Raw genomic sequence first — 17,339 nt, forward strand, 5'->3', positions numbered from 1 at the left:
GGAAATGAATGACAGGCCAGGGCTTCATCCGACTCTCCAGGCAGCAGCCAATGAGACAAAGCCTGAGGATGACAGATCGGTATTTCACCCAATGAAAGATCTAGGCCATCCGACCCTCCGCAGGCAATCCGAGAAGGGGCGCTGCCGGAGGAGTAAATAAGGCTTTATTTGGGTTTGGAAAGAGCAATGGGGATGGGGGAGGGGCAACTCCCCAAGCACTTCCCCCCCCCTCCACGCGCCCGCTCCCCTCAACCTGCCTCGTCACCCCCAGCAACGCCCCCGGCCGCCCCGTCAGACCCACCCGCCCGGCTCTGGCTGAACGCTCTGTAGCCCCGCCCTAAGCCCGCCCCCTCCCGAGCGCTGCCTGAGCCCCGCCCCGCCTCTTCCGGGTCTCTGCAGCAAGCGGCCGCGTTCCCGGCCGGAGCCTTTTTCCTGCCGCGCCGCCCGTCGCCGCCGCGTGCCGACCCTCCCTCCCCGCTGCTCGCGCCATGGCCTACCCGGCCGAGGACTACGACACCGAGGTAGCCGGCCAGCCGCGGCTCCAGGGAGTGCGGAGCGGCCGGGCGGGGGGCCTGACTCACGGCTGAGGGGCTCGGGGAAGGGCCTGCCAAGGGCGGGGAAGGGCCTGGCTTCCTCTCCTGACCCGGGCCCGCGGGGGGGGAGGGGAGAGGGTCCGTTGTGGGTCTGAGCTCCCCGTGGTGACACCCCCCTTTCTGTGTCTCGTTCGCCCCGCAGGACACCTACACGTACCAGGGTGACTATGACATGCACACAGGTGAGTCCTGCTGCCCGGCCGAGCCAGGGTGCCCGCGCATTGCCCTGCCCCTGCCCTCCCGGGGGGATGCCCCAGTTCCCACCCCCCCACACACACACCAGGGGTCCCTGACCGCCCGCATGCCCCTGAGCTGGAACTGGCACATGGGGGACATTCGTGTGACTCTCCAACGGGGCGGCGTGGGGCGGGGGGGGATCTCATCCCCGACCACTCTACCCTCCCCTTAGTGGTTTCCCTGCACTTTTGTGTGTGAGTAGTTGGTCAGAGACCTGGCATGGCTCTAAGTCAGTGGCTCTCAACCTTTCCAAACTACCTCTCCCCCTTTCAGGAGTCTGATTTGTCTTGCGTTCCCCAAAGTTACACCTCATGGAAAAACTACTTGCCTACAAAATCAGACTAAAAATACAGAAGTGTCACAGCATATTATTGCTGAAAAATTGCTCACTGTCTCATTTTTACAATACAAATATAAAATAATCAATTGGAATGTAAATATTGTACTTACATTTCAGTGTATAGTATATGCAGCAGTATAATCAAGTCATTGTATGAAATTTTAGTTTGTACTGACTTTGCTAGTGCTTTTTACATAGCCTGTTGTAAAATTAGGCAAATATCTAGATGAGTTGATGTGCACCCTGGAAGACCTCTGGTTGAGAACCACTGCTCTAAGAGGTGGGAATTCCCAGGGAAGGACCCTGACCAAGCAAGACACTTCCTGAAATGTTACTCAACTCTGTTTTGCTGTCTTGGTGCTGGAGTTGTCTTCATCTAAACTTGTGGCCAGCTGGTTTGGATCCCAGATACAGCCTGGTTGTGCTGTCTCTGGGCCTCTTTCCGAGCGGAGCTATGCTCCTAAATCGTGTGCTGGATCACTGCTCTTCCACAGGAGACCCCAAACAGGATCTAGCCTATGAACGCCAATATGAGCAACAGACCTACCAGGTGATCCCTGAAGTGATCAAAAACTTCATCCAGTATTTTCATAAAACTGTTTCGGATCTGATTGACCAGAAGGTGTATGAGCTTCAGGCTAGCCGTGTCTCCAGTGATGTCATTGACCAGAAGGTGTATGAGATCCAAGATATCTATGAAAACAGGTACAAACCTATCCCTCCCAGAGTGGGAATTGCTGTTGTAACTGGTCCTGTGGGGTTTTTGTTGCTTTTATTAAAGGGCGCTCCAGTCAGTTGCTTTGATCCAAATTTGGACTTTATTTAAAATGTGGACTGGGGGTAGATTTGGATGTCTGAGAAGTGAAAGGATCTCTTCCTTCTAGAGAGCTGGTTTGTCCCAAACCCAGGTTAGTAGTGATTGAAATTCATATCAAATGAGTCTCAATCCGGTTTCTAATGTGCATATCACAAAAAAGTACCCTCATTGGTGCTTACTAGCTCACTTGCTGATAACATCAACACCTGCCAAGGGTCAAAGAGGCCATGGAGTGTCTGACTCTTTTCTAGAGATGGTCCCTCCAGCCCATGACTAAGTCACACTGGCACAGGTGGTGTGTGAGACAAGCTTGCATTACTTCTCTGTGTTAAGGATAAAAGAGGACTTCAGTTTCCAGATCTATTGAACTGGTTTCTCTCATGTATAATAGACTCCTTTGGAAATCTGTGTGTGAAAATAGCTTTGATCTAACAAGGCATATCTTCAGGATTGGAAATCTTTAACTCCATCCCTCTTTCACTGATGAATGAATAGTTTAACTTGCAATCCCCTCTGCATGCGTTTTTTCACAGCTGGACCAAACTGACTGAAAGGTTCTTTAAGAACACTCCCTGGCCAGAGGCCGAGGCAATTGCACCACAGGTTGGAAACGGTAGGTATTTTCTTTTTTTGGAGGAAAGAGAAGCAAACTGCTTTACTTTGGAAAGAGATCAGCTGATGTCTCTGTTCTGTTCCTTCCTGTTACACATCTACTCATTAGTCGTAACTGACCCCTTTGGCACTCTGAGAGCAGACAGGCCAAGCATTGAATGAGATCTAGAGATCAAACTTTCTACCCTAAGAGTAGTCCTTCTGGCTATCGGAGCAAAAATTGCATGGGAGGAGTGCAGTCTGATCCTTTTGGTCAAGGCAGACACTGGATTTTGTCCAGCATTTTTTCCATTTTTCTCCTTCCCCACTCTGTGTGGCTGAGAATCCAGTCAGTTCAGAAGCAAGCTTTCTAAGCATCATATTGAGAAGTGGAAGTGCTATAAATGTGGTAAAATGTCAAGGGAGCTGTAAGTATCTCCTATGCAAAGAAAGCAATCTCATTCTTTTCTGTTGGAGCCTTCCCTGCTGATTTGCAGCTGGGCCCCAATATATCTTCACATTGTGCTGTGGCATAGATGCTGTCTTTGCTGGTTCTGTCTGTTTTCTCTCTCCTTCTGTCTCTTCTTTTTTCCTCTTATTTTGTTCTTTGCTTTCTGTTTATTTAGTTTTGTCCCCTTCCTTCCCAACACACCAGATTTCATTCTCCTCAAGATGAAGGTTGGCCGTTGCTGGTGTTTGGTAGGGCTGAGACATATGCTTTGGAGCTGAATTCTGTGGTGAGAGCTTCCCAATCTGAATGCTGTTCCTGTGGCCACCTGTTTCAGGAACTGCCAAAGAAGAATGATGGCAAAGTGGGCTTCAAAGAAATGTCCACTGCTTTATCCACAACAGCACATCTATCATTGGCAATGGGAGTGAATCCAAAGCCTTGCAGCTTTCCCTATGCTCTCTGATCCTTTCCTCTGTCCAGTGTCCCCAAGGTTGGGAAACAAGTTCTTAAATGTTTTCCCTACTCAAGCCCCATAGGGGGGCCCTCTTGCTCCCCTTTCCCTTATTGCAGCATGGGGAAGACTCCCAGTGTACCTGAAACGTCTGGCTATGTTGACCACTTGGCAAAATGTCTTCCAAATATCTAGTTCTGCCATCTCTTCCAGATGCTGTCTTCCTGATTCTGTACAAGGAGCTTTACTACAGACACATCTACGCCAAAGTCAGCGTGAGTATTTGCCTATGTGGTCCTGCTAATTACATGCAGGCTTCCCTATGGCTGTTCTGTAAAACTTGCCCTTTCCTCCCTCTGGACCACATTGTCTGTGATTCAGATAACTTCTGCAGAACAAATTTGTTCACACTTCTGATATGCTGCCATGAGGTCCTGATTGGATCTTGAGAAATTTGCGCAGGCTTATGGTTGGTAATGCCTCGTTTGAGTTCTGACATTTTAACACTTGATCTTCCATCCACTGCCAAGGCTCGTAATCTGGCTCTATTTCTTGCTAGTGATTACTAGCACAAAGTTCATAATAATTGGTTCACATAAGAAGGCAAGGTTTTTGAGAAGTCTATGATATAAATTAGGTAATGCCTCCTTGGGGCAGGAGCGGGGCAGTGGCAGTCTTTTTGTTCTGTTTGTGCAGTACTTAGCACAGTGAGGCCCTGGCCATGACTGGGGCTTCTAGGTGCTATGGTCATACAAATAAAAAATAACTACAAATGCCACCTGATTATTGTGGTGGGTGAATTAAGGAGAGAAGAGACAACCGAAAACAATTGGATTCTCTCCTTGACAGAGCTGTAATTCCAAGAGAAGTGTAGCTTGTTTTGTGGCTTTTTATTTAACTTTTACAATTGTCGGATGGCTGTAGGAAGCAGTGGAGTGGAGACTGGTGGTGGGGTGCTAGACTAAAAATGAGACTGATGTGCAAGAAATTGCAGCCTACCAGCATAGAGAGGTGTATTGTGAAAGAGGGTTCTGAATCCCCTAGTGGAGAAGGAAGATTGGGCAAAGTAAATGGTTCAAGGGGTGGAAACAGGAGGAAGCAGAGAGCTGAGATATAGGCAGGAATGAAGCTAATTGGAGGCTTGAAATGAATGCCAGAATAGGAAGATGGTCAGTTTATGGTTCAGAGATTGTGGAAAAGGGAGAAGATCTAGCTGCACTGTTTGAGTAGATTTAGAGAGGGGAGAAGCAGGGAGATTAGGAAAGAGATGTTGCATTAGCGTGAGACATGATCCAGGGATATACTAGTAGGAATAGATTGGGCAGGGGAGTAGATTTTACAGGTGTAGTAGCACAGTGATTCTCAAACTATGGCCTGTGGAGTTCTTAAAAATGAAATACTGAGGGATTGGGGTGTTGGGAAGGGGGTGCTTCCCTGACACGTTTGCTCATTTTATAAAGTGGTCAATAATGAAACACTTGAACCACTGTGAAGAGGAAGAATTGACAGGATTTGTCAAGAGCGTGCATGTGAAGGAAGGAGGACAGAGAGCTCTTTAAGATAATCTGAAGATCTTGAGTCTGGGTCGGGGTGGCCAACTGCGGCTCCAGAGCCCCATGCGACTCTTCAGAAGTTAATATGCGGCTCCTTGTAGAGGCACCGACTCCGGGGCTGGAGCTACAGGTGTCAACTTTCCAATGTGTGGTCACTCTTCAACCCCTGGTTCTGCCACAGGCCCTCCCCGCCCCCTCCCCTGCGCCTGCAGTGCCCTCGCTCTTCTCTCCTGCACGCCATGAAACAGCTGATCAGGAGGTGTGGGGAGGGAGGGGTAAGCACTGATCAGCGGGGCTGCCGATGCGTGGGAGGCGCTGGGAGTGGGGTGGGGGAGCTGATGGGGGGTGGGGGTGACGGCTGATCTATTACTGTGGCTCTTTGGCAATGTATATTGGTAAATTCTGGCTCCTTCTCAGGCTCAGGTTGGCCACCCCTGGTCTGGGTGGTGACAGGAGGATGTTTAGGAGGAAAGGGGAGAAGTTCTATTTGTGAGATGTTTAGTTTGGGAAAGCAGCAGGACCTCTGAAAGGAGTTCATTGCACATGAACAGTCAGACTGATTCTACTTGATAACCATAGTGTGCACTCATGGTCATGGTGGGGGGGTGTATGATGATGATGATGATTGGCCTGGTTGATTATAAAGACTTTGGCAGCTCAATCGTCAGTGAAAGAGTGTCTCAGCTACTCTAGAGTGTGACTGCACAAAAGGCATGAGGATAGCCCTGAACCCATTCCTGCCACGCTTGAGAGGCCCTCTGCAGTTAGCAGATAAGTGAAGCTAAGAAGACTATACTGACTTCCCCACTCTCTCTTCCATTTTCATTACAGGGTGGCCCCTCTCTGGAGCAGAGATTTGAATCTTATTACAACTACTGCAATCTCTTCAACTACATTCTGAGTGAGTCACTATGATCCACTTACTAGTGTGTGAATTTCTGGGGAGTGGGGGGAAGAACAGAAGCATGCTTGTTTATGGATTATAGAGGAAAGAATCCCATGGTCTTACTCAAGGAAAGAAATTGCTGAATTGATAGCACTTCACATTCATCCATCTGAAAACACACCAATTCCAAATCCCTCCACTAATCTGAACTGCTCTGAGCAAAAGGAGAGAATCAGCCTTCTTTAGGTCTGCAAACGGTAGGTGAGTTATTGGAGGTGTCTTCTCCTTTTGCACTGGGGTGGAGGTTGGGGGGTGAGTGGAGCTGTGAGCAAATGGAGAGAAAGATAAATGTTTTCTGTACCTTTTCAGGTTGGAGACCCATTATTCGAAGTCACATTTTGTGATCCCCTTGCACTTATTACTCTCTAGTAAATGTATCAATAACAATGCTATGCCTATTTATCCATTTGTGGTTAGAGAGGCTGATAGAGAATACTTGACCTTGAAGGGGAATAGTCGTGTGGGAGGAAAGAGGGGAGTGAGATTTTCTTTGATTTAGATTGTATTAAGTTTTCAGTGCCTCACAACCCCCTGATTGTCCCCTGTCTCCCTTGTGGGGGTCAGAACCCACCAGTTGAGAAATACTGCTGTAGAGTATTTAATAAGCAGACTTGAAAAGCTGGTCTTTTAAGTCAAGAAGCCCTTGCTGTGTTTTCCTCAAATGAGGAGGCAGTGGGTGCGACCAGAGCTATTGCATCATCTCTCTGTTGGGGACCTCACTCAATGGGAAAATTCTGCTCTGTCTCCACCCTTGAAGGGGAAAGTTACAGTGATGCCCATATTTTCCCCTACAGCTTCATGTCACTGTCATCCTACCTCTTGATTGTGGGTAAAAGCTTGTGTTTTTCTCCTACAGATGCTGATGGCCCTGCTCCTCTGGAACTACCCAACCAGTGGCTGTGGGATATCATTGATGAATTCATCTACCAGGTACATGGCCTGCTGCTGGGGCTTCTGGCAGCATAGGTGCTTAAGGCTGTTCAGTTCTCCATCATTCCCCCTTCCATTTCATGTGATTCCTGTAGCTGAGATCTCCCAATATGCAGAGTATCCAAGGGAGTACTCGGATTTGAGGTCCATAGGAAGTAAAGACCTTAACCTTTTCTCTAATTATAACAATTCCTTCACGTTATTGGAGGATATTTGGGGAACTGTGGCATTTTACTCATATTTCCATTTCAAGTTCCTGCATCCTGACCTGTTTCTGTAAAGTGCATCTTCTCTGTCCCCAGCTCTCCCACATCTAAATGATGGGAAGCTGCCTGGCTAAAATCATCTAGTGTTACAAAGCACTTATTAGAATGTTTGTCCACCCTAGCTGACCAGTGCAGGATTGTTTTCTATATATTGTATTTTTTCCACCTTCAGATTTCTCATTTGATGGTGCCTGTACCACTTCTATTTGGAATAATCTCCAAGTCCAAACATACAGAGCAATATAACTAGTCCACAGACTGAGATCTTGCTGTCAGGAAACATTTCCTGATACCAGCTGAAATATCCCTTATTTTCCCCTTCCATCAGTCCACCCTCCCAGATCTTAAATTACTTTTGTCTCTCTGAATTCCCTTCTGTTTGATGTCTTGGTGTGAAGATGTCTGGCACTGATCACACTATTCCAGGTGTTATCTTGTCAAGTGCATATGGAGACGGACTGTCATCTCCTTGCTGTGTGAAACGATGCCTCTGTGTGTGTATGTGAGCCACTTTCTCGCTGCCACTTCAGTCATGTCTAATGGTCAGTCCTTCACCCACCCCTTGGGTCCTTAGTGATGCTGCTTTGTAGGTTTTCCCTCATGCTGAGTATCTGCGTCACATTAGTCTTGGCCTAGGTGCATTACGTTTGTATAACTTGTCCTCTTGACCTGCCAAGTAATAACGCATATTAAGGTGCTGTTGGGACCTGTGGCTTCCAGTACTTCAGTCATATGATAGAACCATAAGGCTGGTGTTTAGATGAGCTTTTCTGTGCTAGCTTCTTATCTGCTTGTCCCATAGTTCCAGTCGTTCAGCCAGTACCGCTGCAAAACAGCCAAGAAGTCTGAAGAAGAAATTGATTTCCTTCGGTCAAACCCCAAGATCTGGAATGTCCACAGTGTCCTCAATGTGCTGCACTCCCTGGTGGACAAGTCCAACATCAACCGACAGCTAGAGGTCTACACCAGTGGAGGTGAGGGGTCAGGGTTCCCGAGTATGCAGTCCTGGCCAAGAGGAGTGATCAAAGGGAAAGGGAGATTAGGAATGGGATGCAAAGTCTTTCTCCTTGAAGTTACTGGTTCTAGTCTGGGGTGGAAGTGACTGGGGACTGTTCTGCAAAATGAGCTGAGGTGTCTCAAGTGTATTTACCAAAAACCCAACCCATCACAGGTGACAGTAGTTGGTAGCCTCAGCTTGGAGGCCTATGATTGAGTGGGCCTGAGATATAACTCCCTTCTCGTCCAAATGCATGTGGTAGGTTGGTGTATGCTTACACTGCTGCTGTCTGTGCTGAGGAGAGAAGGCTTCAAACTCCAATGCTGTCAGTCCTGCACTTCTTACCTGCACCAAACTCATTCTATAAATAGGTAAAAGCAGGCAATGAGTAGTTGCTGTCCGGGCTCTTCAAGTTGAGCTGTCTGTGCCCCAAGTAAAGCTCTGAGAATGCAGATGTACCATTAGAGTGCTGTTCTTTGCTGCATGGATGAGATTGCAACGTTTTAAAGATTGGGACAAATCCTTGTTTAACGCCCGTTGACTTCCTATTGGTTTAATTGGCAGTTGAACTAAACCCTTAATTCTGGCAAGTGTTACCATGGGAAGGGATAATTATTTGAGGTTGATTGGGAAACAGTTTGGGAGGAGTGCTGAAGGCTGCATCTCCTGACTTACCCACCCCTCTGATGTCCAGGGGGCCGAGGTAGTTGAGTTGTGGGGAGAGAGCCCATTTTCCCCCTGTAGAAAGTGTGACACTTCCTCTCTTTCCAGGTGATCCTGAGAGCGTGGCTGGAGAGTACGGTCGTCACTCCCTCTATAAGATGTTGGGCTACTTCAGTCTTGTGGGGCTACTGCGCCTCCATTCACTGCTGGGGGATTACTACCAAGCCATCAAGGTTCTGGAGAACATTGAGCTCAACAAGAAGGTAATAAGCCACAGCTCTTAAATGCTCCCTTCTGGGTTTAAAATGCCTTTATTTGAAAGGGCAGCAAATGCTATCTAAAGGCGTGGGGCCCCCGATCATCACAATGAACTGCCCAACTATGGAGCTATTCATTCCTGCTCTAAATGTCAGGTGGGGGTGTCGACTTCCACCCTCACATGGGGCTGTAATCACAGCATAATGTAACACTTAATGCAAATCCTACACACATAGCTGTCCCCTGATGTTCTAGCATGTATACGTGTTCTTGGGGGTCTGCTTTCTAGGGTACTGGGTGCAATTCCATGCTGAGGGGAATGTTGATTGAAGTATCATATGCTAAAGTGATGTTGCTGTGCTAGTTAGCTGGACTAGATAGTGTCCTTTAACAGTATGGCACCCTGGTCCTGTCTTGGTTAGCAGGTGCTTCCCTTACCCCCAGCCCTGCTGGTACCAACCATTCTACCCCACATATCTAATGCTTATTCTAGGACCATGGACCCCCTGTGATAATTGTGATTGATTGCAGTCCAGCTGCAACATCAGAGTGGTCACTGGGCTGGTCTGGAGCTCTGCATGTTATCCATCTGTGTGCTTGTATGCGGGGGTGGAATGGGCTACTTTAACCGCTTGCTGTGGAGGGACTGCAAACACCCTGCAATGTATGGAATTTTATCAACTGAGCCTGAAGCCTATTACTGGTGGGAAGGCATGGGATGTGTTTAGTGTGAGACACAGGTAAAATTAGCATGTATGGGATGAAATGAAGATAAATTTTAGGCTGAATATTGTGGGGGGAATACCCAACAGTGGTGTCTGTTAGCTTGTAATAATCTGTCATGGGAAGGAGAGAACTTTTAAACACTAGCCTGGACAAGAAGAGATGAACATAGTGCTGGCAACCATCCTCCATTGCCAGGGAGATGGAAATGATCTGTTAGATCATCCAGTCTGCTATGATAGCTTTCTCACTTCCCTGTACAGGAAACACTGAGGGCAGCAGGTCAACCCTCTCCTTTCTCTGTGGTAGGACTGGTTTGGAGACTGATGGAGATGGGCTCCCTGAAGGAAAGAAGTGCTAAAGGTTGTTGTGGGAGATGTCTTTTCTAACTTTACATGTTTGTGTGTCTCTTCCTCTCCAGAGCATGTATTCCCGGGTGCCAGAGTGCCAAGTCACCACCTATTACTACGTGGGCTTTGCATACCTTATGATGCGGCGTTACCAGGATGCCATCCGTGTCTTTGCCAACATTCTCCTTTACATCCAGAGGACAAAGAGCATGTTCCAGAGGACTACCTACAAGTATGAAATGGTAAGGGGAGCGAGGGCAGTGCACTATCCTTCTCTTACAATCTTTGACCTTTCTGCTGCTGTTGATAACTTCCTCCATAACCTTCTGTCCGCCCTTGGCTTGTGTGGTAATGTTTTCTCAGCATCTCCTTGGGTGAGTCGTCATCCTTCCCAGTCCCACAGAGTTTGATCCATAGCCCCTCCTTCTCCCTCTACATCCTATTTCTGGGCAACCATATCCACTTATATATTTTCAGTGCCATCTTCTTGCTGACAGTTCACCAGTCTCTGTCTCCATTCCATGATCTGTTTCTCTCCATCCAGTCTTGCATTTCGACCTGTGTCACTGACTGTTAGAACCAAGCACCTCACTTTCGTCTTCATTTCTTCTCTCCTGTTCTTTCACGGTTCACACCACCAGGTTCTGTATCCTGATGGATCATTTGACTCCTCACATGTCCAGATCCTACTGTTTCTGATTCCATGACACTTCAAAGATTTGGCTTTTTCTTTCTAGCCAAAGAGCTAACCCCGTCCTCCCCACAGCCTGACTCCCCTTTCAGCTACTGCAGTCACCTCCTTGCTGGCCTCCCTGGTCCCCCACCATGTGCATTCAGAATGTGACCGCTAAAATAGTCCTCCTTGCGTATTGATCTAAACTTGTCCCCTGGCTCTCTGTTCCACCCACCATCGGTTTTTAAACATATCCTCCCCTTCAGGGCCCTTTACAACTCTGCCTACGTTTATGTATCTGACCTTGTCTTTTATCACATCATTCCTGCCCCCTCTGCTTTGCCACTGGTGCCAGGCTTGCTGTCCTAGTTGTCTGCTTCTTCCATAACCATCTCCAAGGTGCCCCTTTCTCCTGCTACACCTCAATTCTGGTCTGCCAAGCCAATACCAACTCCTCCTTCAAGCCCCCTCCTTTAGACTCTGCTTTTCCACAGTGCATACAACAACTAAGTGAATGGTAGGTATTGAAAGGGAGATCTGTGTACTACCAATAGATGCATGTGTCTAAACTGATTAACCAGGTGAGCATTAGCAGCATTTCTGTAACTCATGTCTTAACTCATGCCTTCCCCTCCTATTTACCCCATGCTCACCACATGGTGTCCCAGATTATAAATGCTTTGGGGAAAGGGCATGTCTCTGTACAGTGTGGTACCGAGCTCTCTCCTGGGCACTGTAAAATAACAGTGGAGGGATGGCTTCTAATGACTGTCTTCTCTATCTCAGATTAACAAGCAGAATGAGCAGATGCATGCCCTTCTGGCCATTGCTCTCACCATGTACCCCATGCGAATAGATGAGAGCATCCACCTGCAGCTGAGGGAAAAGTATGGGGACAAGATGCTGCGCATGCAGAAGGGTGACCCACAGGTGTATGAGGAGCTCTTCAGCTATGCCTGCCCCAAATTCCTCTCCCCTGTGGTCCCCAACTATGACAATGTGCATCCCAACTACCACAAGGAGCCCTTCCTGCAGCAGCTGAAGGTATTTGCAGATGAGGTGCAGCAGCAGGCCCAGCTGTCCACCATCCGCAGCTTCCTGAAGCTCTACACCACTATGCCTGTGGCCAAGCTGGCTGGCTTCTTGGACCTCACGGAGCAGGAGTTTCGCATCCAGCTGCTGGTCTTCAAACACAAGATGAAGAACCTGGTCTGGACCAGCGGCATCTCAGCCCTGGATGGGGAGTTCCAGTCAGCCTCCGAGGTTGACTTCTACATTGATAAGGTCAGTCTCTCTCTTTCCCTTTCCCTCTGTCTCAGGCATGAAAAACCGTGATCAGAAATTCTTGCCAATCTCCGGAGTACGTGCCTTCTCTCCTCATTTCATATTCTTAATTGGGAACTCATTCCCAGAGGTGGTTCAAAGTGCTGCTGTGAAGCCAGAATCCTGCTGTTCAACAGCATCATTAATGGAGAAGTGGTAGTGCCAGGAGCATGTGCCTGGGCAGGCTCTTGGCCAACCTTTAGGCCTGTGCCACTAGAAGCACATCAGACCTATTGGCCTGAGTAAACAGGCTCCAAATACTCCTCTCCATGTCACTGGTCCTGGGCAGGAAATGTTCAATAATAGCTCGAGACTTCAATTTAAATGCAGTGTCTAGCATTGTCAGCTTTTAGCACCTCCCCTGCCCATCTCATTTCCCCACCATGTGGGAGTCTTGCTTGGCCACGCTGCTGCTAAAGCCTTCAACTCGGCCCACCCTCAGCTCTTAGCTAGCGCCTGCTCTGCTGGAAATCCAGACCCAAAGAATGATCAGACTCCAGCCTGTCCCTGAAAGTCAAGGCCAGCAGGTGCGCACAGGGAGGAGAAAAGAGTCCTCCCTGCTTAGTGAGGGCCTCCAGGTACATTGCCACTTGACTCTTCAGAGAAGGTCTCTGTCCCCCCCCCACACCTGAATCATGTCAGGGAGCCTGGTGGATAGAAAGGATTGCTGCTTCTAGCCTCTTGGACCTTGAGGTGGTCTGCTTCCTGCAAGGCCTGGTTCTTGCTTTGCCTGTCCCACCCACCCAAACCAAGTGGAACTGCCATTGACTCCCTAGCATTGCAGAAACATTAGCAGAAGCCCTGCTCCTTTGCTGCTGCTAGAGGGAGGCAGAAAGTGAACCAGACCTTGCAGGGGAAAGCTACCCTGAAAGGCCCAAGAGCTGGGATGGGGAGCCTCCACCATCAAATTGGTCATCAGGGCTGAATGGAGACAAGGCCACAGGAAGTTAAAACGTTGTGGACTTGGATTCCATTTGCAAGAGTAAACAAGAGCCTACCCCAAAAGAAAAATTTAAATTAGAGTGCTGTGGCTTAATTCTGGGCTCTATCTGTTGACTAGTGCAGCTGAGGGGTGTCTCTGACACTGATCTCAGGCCTCAGTGGGTCATTTCCCCCAGTAAGGCTGCTGTATACCCAAGAATTAACTCTGCTCCTTTCCTGATTGCTCCATATTCTCTTGGCAGGACATGATCCATATTGCAGACACAAAGGTTGCTCGGCGCTATGGGGACTTCTTCATCCGCCAGATCCACAAATTTGAGGAGGTGAGCTCTGGGTAACTAGGGCAGGGGACTCTGAATAATCCCTGATGGGGAGTCTGGGGAAGGTCTAGGACTAGTGGGAGAGATGCCTGTGTGGGTACGGGTGCTTCTGTGAGACCAGATCAAACAGCTGGAATGTTTCTATTCAGTGACTCACCAAAGCCATCGGGAAGGATTGCAGGAACCCCCCTTTGAGCCTAACAAAGCCTGTATTCTAAACAGCCAGCTGGTGACCTTTGGGGGAAGGATGTGCTTCTCCTTTGTGGCCCAGCATAACCACTGTCCTGGTTGCAAAATGGGAGCAGGGAGGGATTAGGTTAACTCATTTAGTGGTGCCAACAGGGAGGGTAGAGTTAATCTGCTCTGTCTGGTGAAGAGACAACTTTAAGCTATTCCCTGGGGTATCTACCTGTGATGTGTTCTCCTCCCCCATCCTGATATGTTTTGCTGCCACCTTGTGAGGGCTCAGTTGTCCTTAGATGAGTGTAAAGGATTTCCATTAGTAACACCAGTGGGAATTCATTACGGCCACCATTCTATGTAGGGCAGAAGGGACCCTTCTGAAGGCCTTGGGACCCTGCTCCAGCAGCTTTATAGGATGCCCCTGCCCTTTCTTGCTGCTGGATGCTCGGCAAGGAGGAACATACTGTCTCTGCCCCATTTTTCCAGCAGGGGCCACTGCAGGACCGGTCATATCCAAGTGCTCACTGCAGAGAGAAAGTAAATTTTCTGTGATAGAAGCAGGTCACCCCATTCCTTGCCCTATCGTTTACTGAAAACACTTATACCCTCTTGTCCTGGATCTCCCCTGTTGTGGGGTGGGGAGGTTTTTACTATTTTTTTCTCCTTACTGTGGACTACGCTTACTACTGCCTCAGGGCATTTGCACAGTTGAGTGTGGGAGTGTTTGGGAAGGTGCGCTTGTGAGAGCCCCAGCAGTGAGGGTTTTCCTGAACTCCCCTCTCTGTAACAGGCTGCTTCTTTTCTTCCAGCTGAATCGAACTCTGAAGAAGATGGGCCAGAGACCCTGAAACATCTGCTCATATTGTCACTGTCACCAGGCTGACCAGCAATGTGGAAGGGGAGGGGAAATTATTCTATTTGCTGTGGGAGAGGGGAGTTGAGGATTGTGGCATTTCTGGAATCTCCTGTGGCACTGACATTTCTTACTTTGCTAAGCAGGTTGCTCAGATCACACCACCAAACAAAGGACTGAGATAATCTAATAAACAATTAAAATCTCCCCTGTGTTTTCAGTATCAGATACAATAACTTCTTTTTGGGAGAAGGTGGTTGCGTTCTGGGGGCAGTTGCTACCAGTATGCTCTCTTTTTTCAGTCTGTCTGGGTAACAAGGATGGGGAACAGACCCCTTTCCCACTTTCTAAAACTCTATGGACACTGTGGACCCAGAAGACTGTTGGGTTGATTGACAGGCAGGGAGAATGCTAGCAGTCACGCAGTTGGGGGCTGGAGGACGTTACAAACCAAATTGGTCATCCATTCTCTCTCATCTATTCCCCTCTTGAATTTAAACTGAGCTGCCAGTGACTTTGTTAAAAAGTTGATCTTTTTTTTGCTGCTTTGAGGTAAAAAGGCCTGACAGCTGGTTGAGGGTTTTTAAAGGAAGGGGATTCTGCTTATTTTTACCTCAGAAATATCAGGGATGTTAAGTCTGCTCTTCTGACCAGATCTGGTTTTGCTGGAGACTCAGCTGGTGGTCTTGCAGACAGTGTGTGGTGTGAGCACTCAAACCTTAATGGAAGGGCTGGAGTGAGACTTCCTCTCTCCCAAACCTTCACAGGGGTATGGGGAGGGATTTTGCTAATACCAATTAACAGTTTTATTTTGATTAAATCTCTTCTCAACGTTTTGACCTGTGTCAGTTTCTCTAGTTCTCCAATCACCAGTGCATTCCCCCCCAGGCTAGACAAGACCTAAATTTCTGATGTGAAAAACCAGTAGAAAAGCAATTTTTGTATAGAAACCTCTTGGGCATTATTTGAATGGGCTAATGAAGCAAAAAGGGGCCAGCCCCAATTTTTTTCTGCTTGCAGACAATCTTTAAATAGTTCTGAATATCTGAGAGGAAGCAGCAAATGTGAGGGGAAGGCCTTTGAGTGATCAGAAAGCATGTGCCATATATACCAATTGTTAGTACCCATCCCTTTCAGCTGAGAGGGTCTTTAGAGTCAGGCTTTGGAGTTTCTCTCCCTATTTTTTGTTTAGTGTTCTGGAATAATTAGACTTCATTTTTGTGCCTTATAAGCATGTTGACTGAGTACTAGGCACTGTCCAAATATAAGCTGCACTTTCTGTGCCAAAGGGGTCACTCTGAGAAGACAGGCAATTTAGCAAGAGTGGATGGGTGGGAGAGGAGATTTTATCAGGCATTTGTTCTGGTCCTCTTCCTAGCTGCTATTAGTTGGCATTTTCTTGTAGGCATCACACTACAACTGGGTCTTGAGGGATTCAAGGAGGAGATGGTAGAGATCTCATGGCCTAGCACAGGGAAGGTGCATCACTGCATGAGTGGCTGGGGGGAAGATCATGAGGCTGGCGGTGTTGACAGGGTACGTCTACCACAAGTAGCAAAGTAATTATAGCAGCAAATATGCCCCTTCCATGATCACTCGTACACAGCATCCAACACTAACACCTTTCTCAAAACGGGCTAAGCTAGAACAGTGAAGTTACTGAGCTACTCTTATTTGTCCAAAAAGTGTAATGGACTCTCAACATCCATCTGGCCAGCAGCCAGCTACAGTGGACAGCAGCAAACTTGTTTCAACATCTCTTCTGCAGGGAGACATCTAGTAGGGAAGTACCTCTGCTTAGAGTTGCAAATGAATGCATTACTTGTTTCCTGTAAGGCAAGAGTGCTGCCAGTAGGACCCAGTCTACTCTTAATCTGTCACGGGTATGTTAGGATTATAGACACTTTAATTGCATATATGCCATTTTAAACCTTAAATAATTAGTCACATGTATTGTTCTCAGATAGTCAAATATGCCAGTTCCTCAGCTTGCATCTGTCAAAAGATTTCCTTTGCTGCATATAATATATGTTAATGCACTTGCAGCTGGTATGACTGGCTCTGTGCCCTGGGGGAGAGGCTGTGAAAGATTAACTGATGGGGGCTGGCTTTGTGGAAAGAAGCCAAAGGTGCTGCAGTCCTTGCAATAGGGTGGAAAGATGGGCTCAGCTAGATGCGGTGCCTGGCACTGGCTGAAACTGGAGAAATGCTGGGCATTCAGCAGCAGTCACCCTGTAGGAATGTCACTAATGCTGTTCCGGAGGGAGGGGAGAGGGTTTTGTTATAATCCCTACTTCCAGCCTCATCTGAGGGGGCAGAGTGTGACTGGGAGTCAGAGTCCCCTCTGGCAGTGCTGGCCAAAGTGGTTCTGATCAATGGGCCATCAGCACAGGTTGCTGCCATTAATGACTTGTGGCAGTGAAGGAGGTGGTCCTACTTCAAGCATAGAGCCTGGCAAAGAGGAAAATCCAGCTGAAGAAACTTTTCCAGTTCTGATTGAGTGTGTCATCCACATTCACCACCAACTGTACCGTGGGGCAGATACTGCCTAGACAATGCCAACCTTCAGCTGGATTGTGGTGTTGAACCGTCAGTACTGTCATACAAAAAATATTCTTAAAGTAAAAGGTGACTCCTCCCCTTCCCCTATGCCATGTCATTTCAAGATACCTGCTCAGCAATTTTCCCTGTTCTTCTAGTTGGGTCCTGGCAGATACACAAGTATTTAAAAGGTGTACACACTGAAGAGGAAAGTGGAGTTTTAGCATGGTCTAATGGGATGAAACTGAGCTAGGGTAGATGTAGGGAATGAGTGTTAGCACAGAATGCGATAACTCATCTCAGCAACATCAGCTACTGCGAACACACTGCAGCTGTCC

The 17,339-nt window shown here is 47.9% G+C and overlaps 1 protein-coding gene across 2 annotated transcripts; it reads left to right on the plus strand.

Moving 5' to 3' along the window:
- The first annotated feature begins 375 nt into the window (after positions 1-375).
- EIF3L (eukaryotic translation initiation factor 3 subunit L) lies at positions 376-14,667 on the plus strand. 2 transcript variants are annotated; one of them, XM_084648064.1, is made up of 13 exons: positions 376-521; positions 736-775; positions 1,665-1,875; positions 2,521-2,600; positions 3,694-3,755; positions 5,865-5,934; positions 6,836-6,909; positions 7,978-8,149; positions 8,944-9,098; positions 10,238-10,408; positions 11,626-12,123; positions 13,347-13,427; positions 14,417-14,667. In XM_084648064.1, exons 1-13 carry the CDS (start codon positions 489-491, stop codon positions 14,453-14,455), a joined length of 1,686 nt encoding a protein of 561 aa, XP_084504190.1. In that variant the 5' UTR covers positions 376-488; the 3' UTR covers positions 14,456-14,667. The 2 variants fall into 2 exon arrangements, with proteins under 2 accessions (XP_084504190.1, XP_084504191.1); XM_084648065.1 differs by lacking the exons at positions 376-521; positions 736-775; positions 2,521-2,600 and having other exon boundaries at positions 1,666-1,875.
- The last annotated feature ends 2,672 nt before the right edge of the window (positions 14,668-17,339 follow it).

The sequence above is a fragment of the Lepidochelys olivacea genome (assembly GCF_965140295.1).
Source record: "Lepidochelys olivacea isolate rLepOli2 genome assembly, chromosome: 1".
NCBI lineage: Eukaryota > Metazoa > Chordata > Testudines > Cheloniidae > Lepidochelys > Lepidochelys olivacea.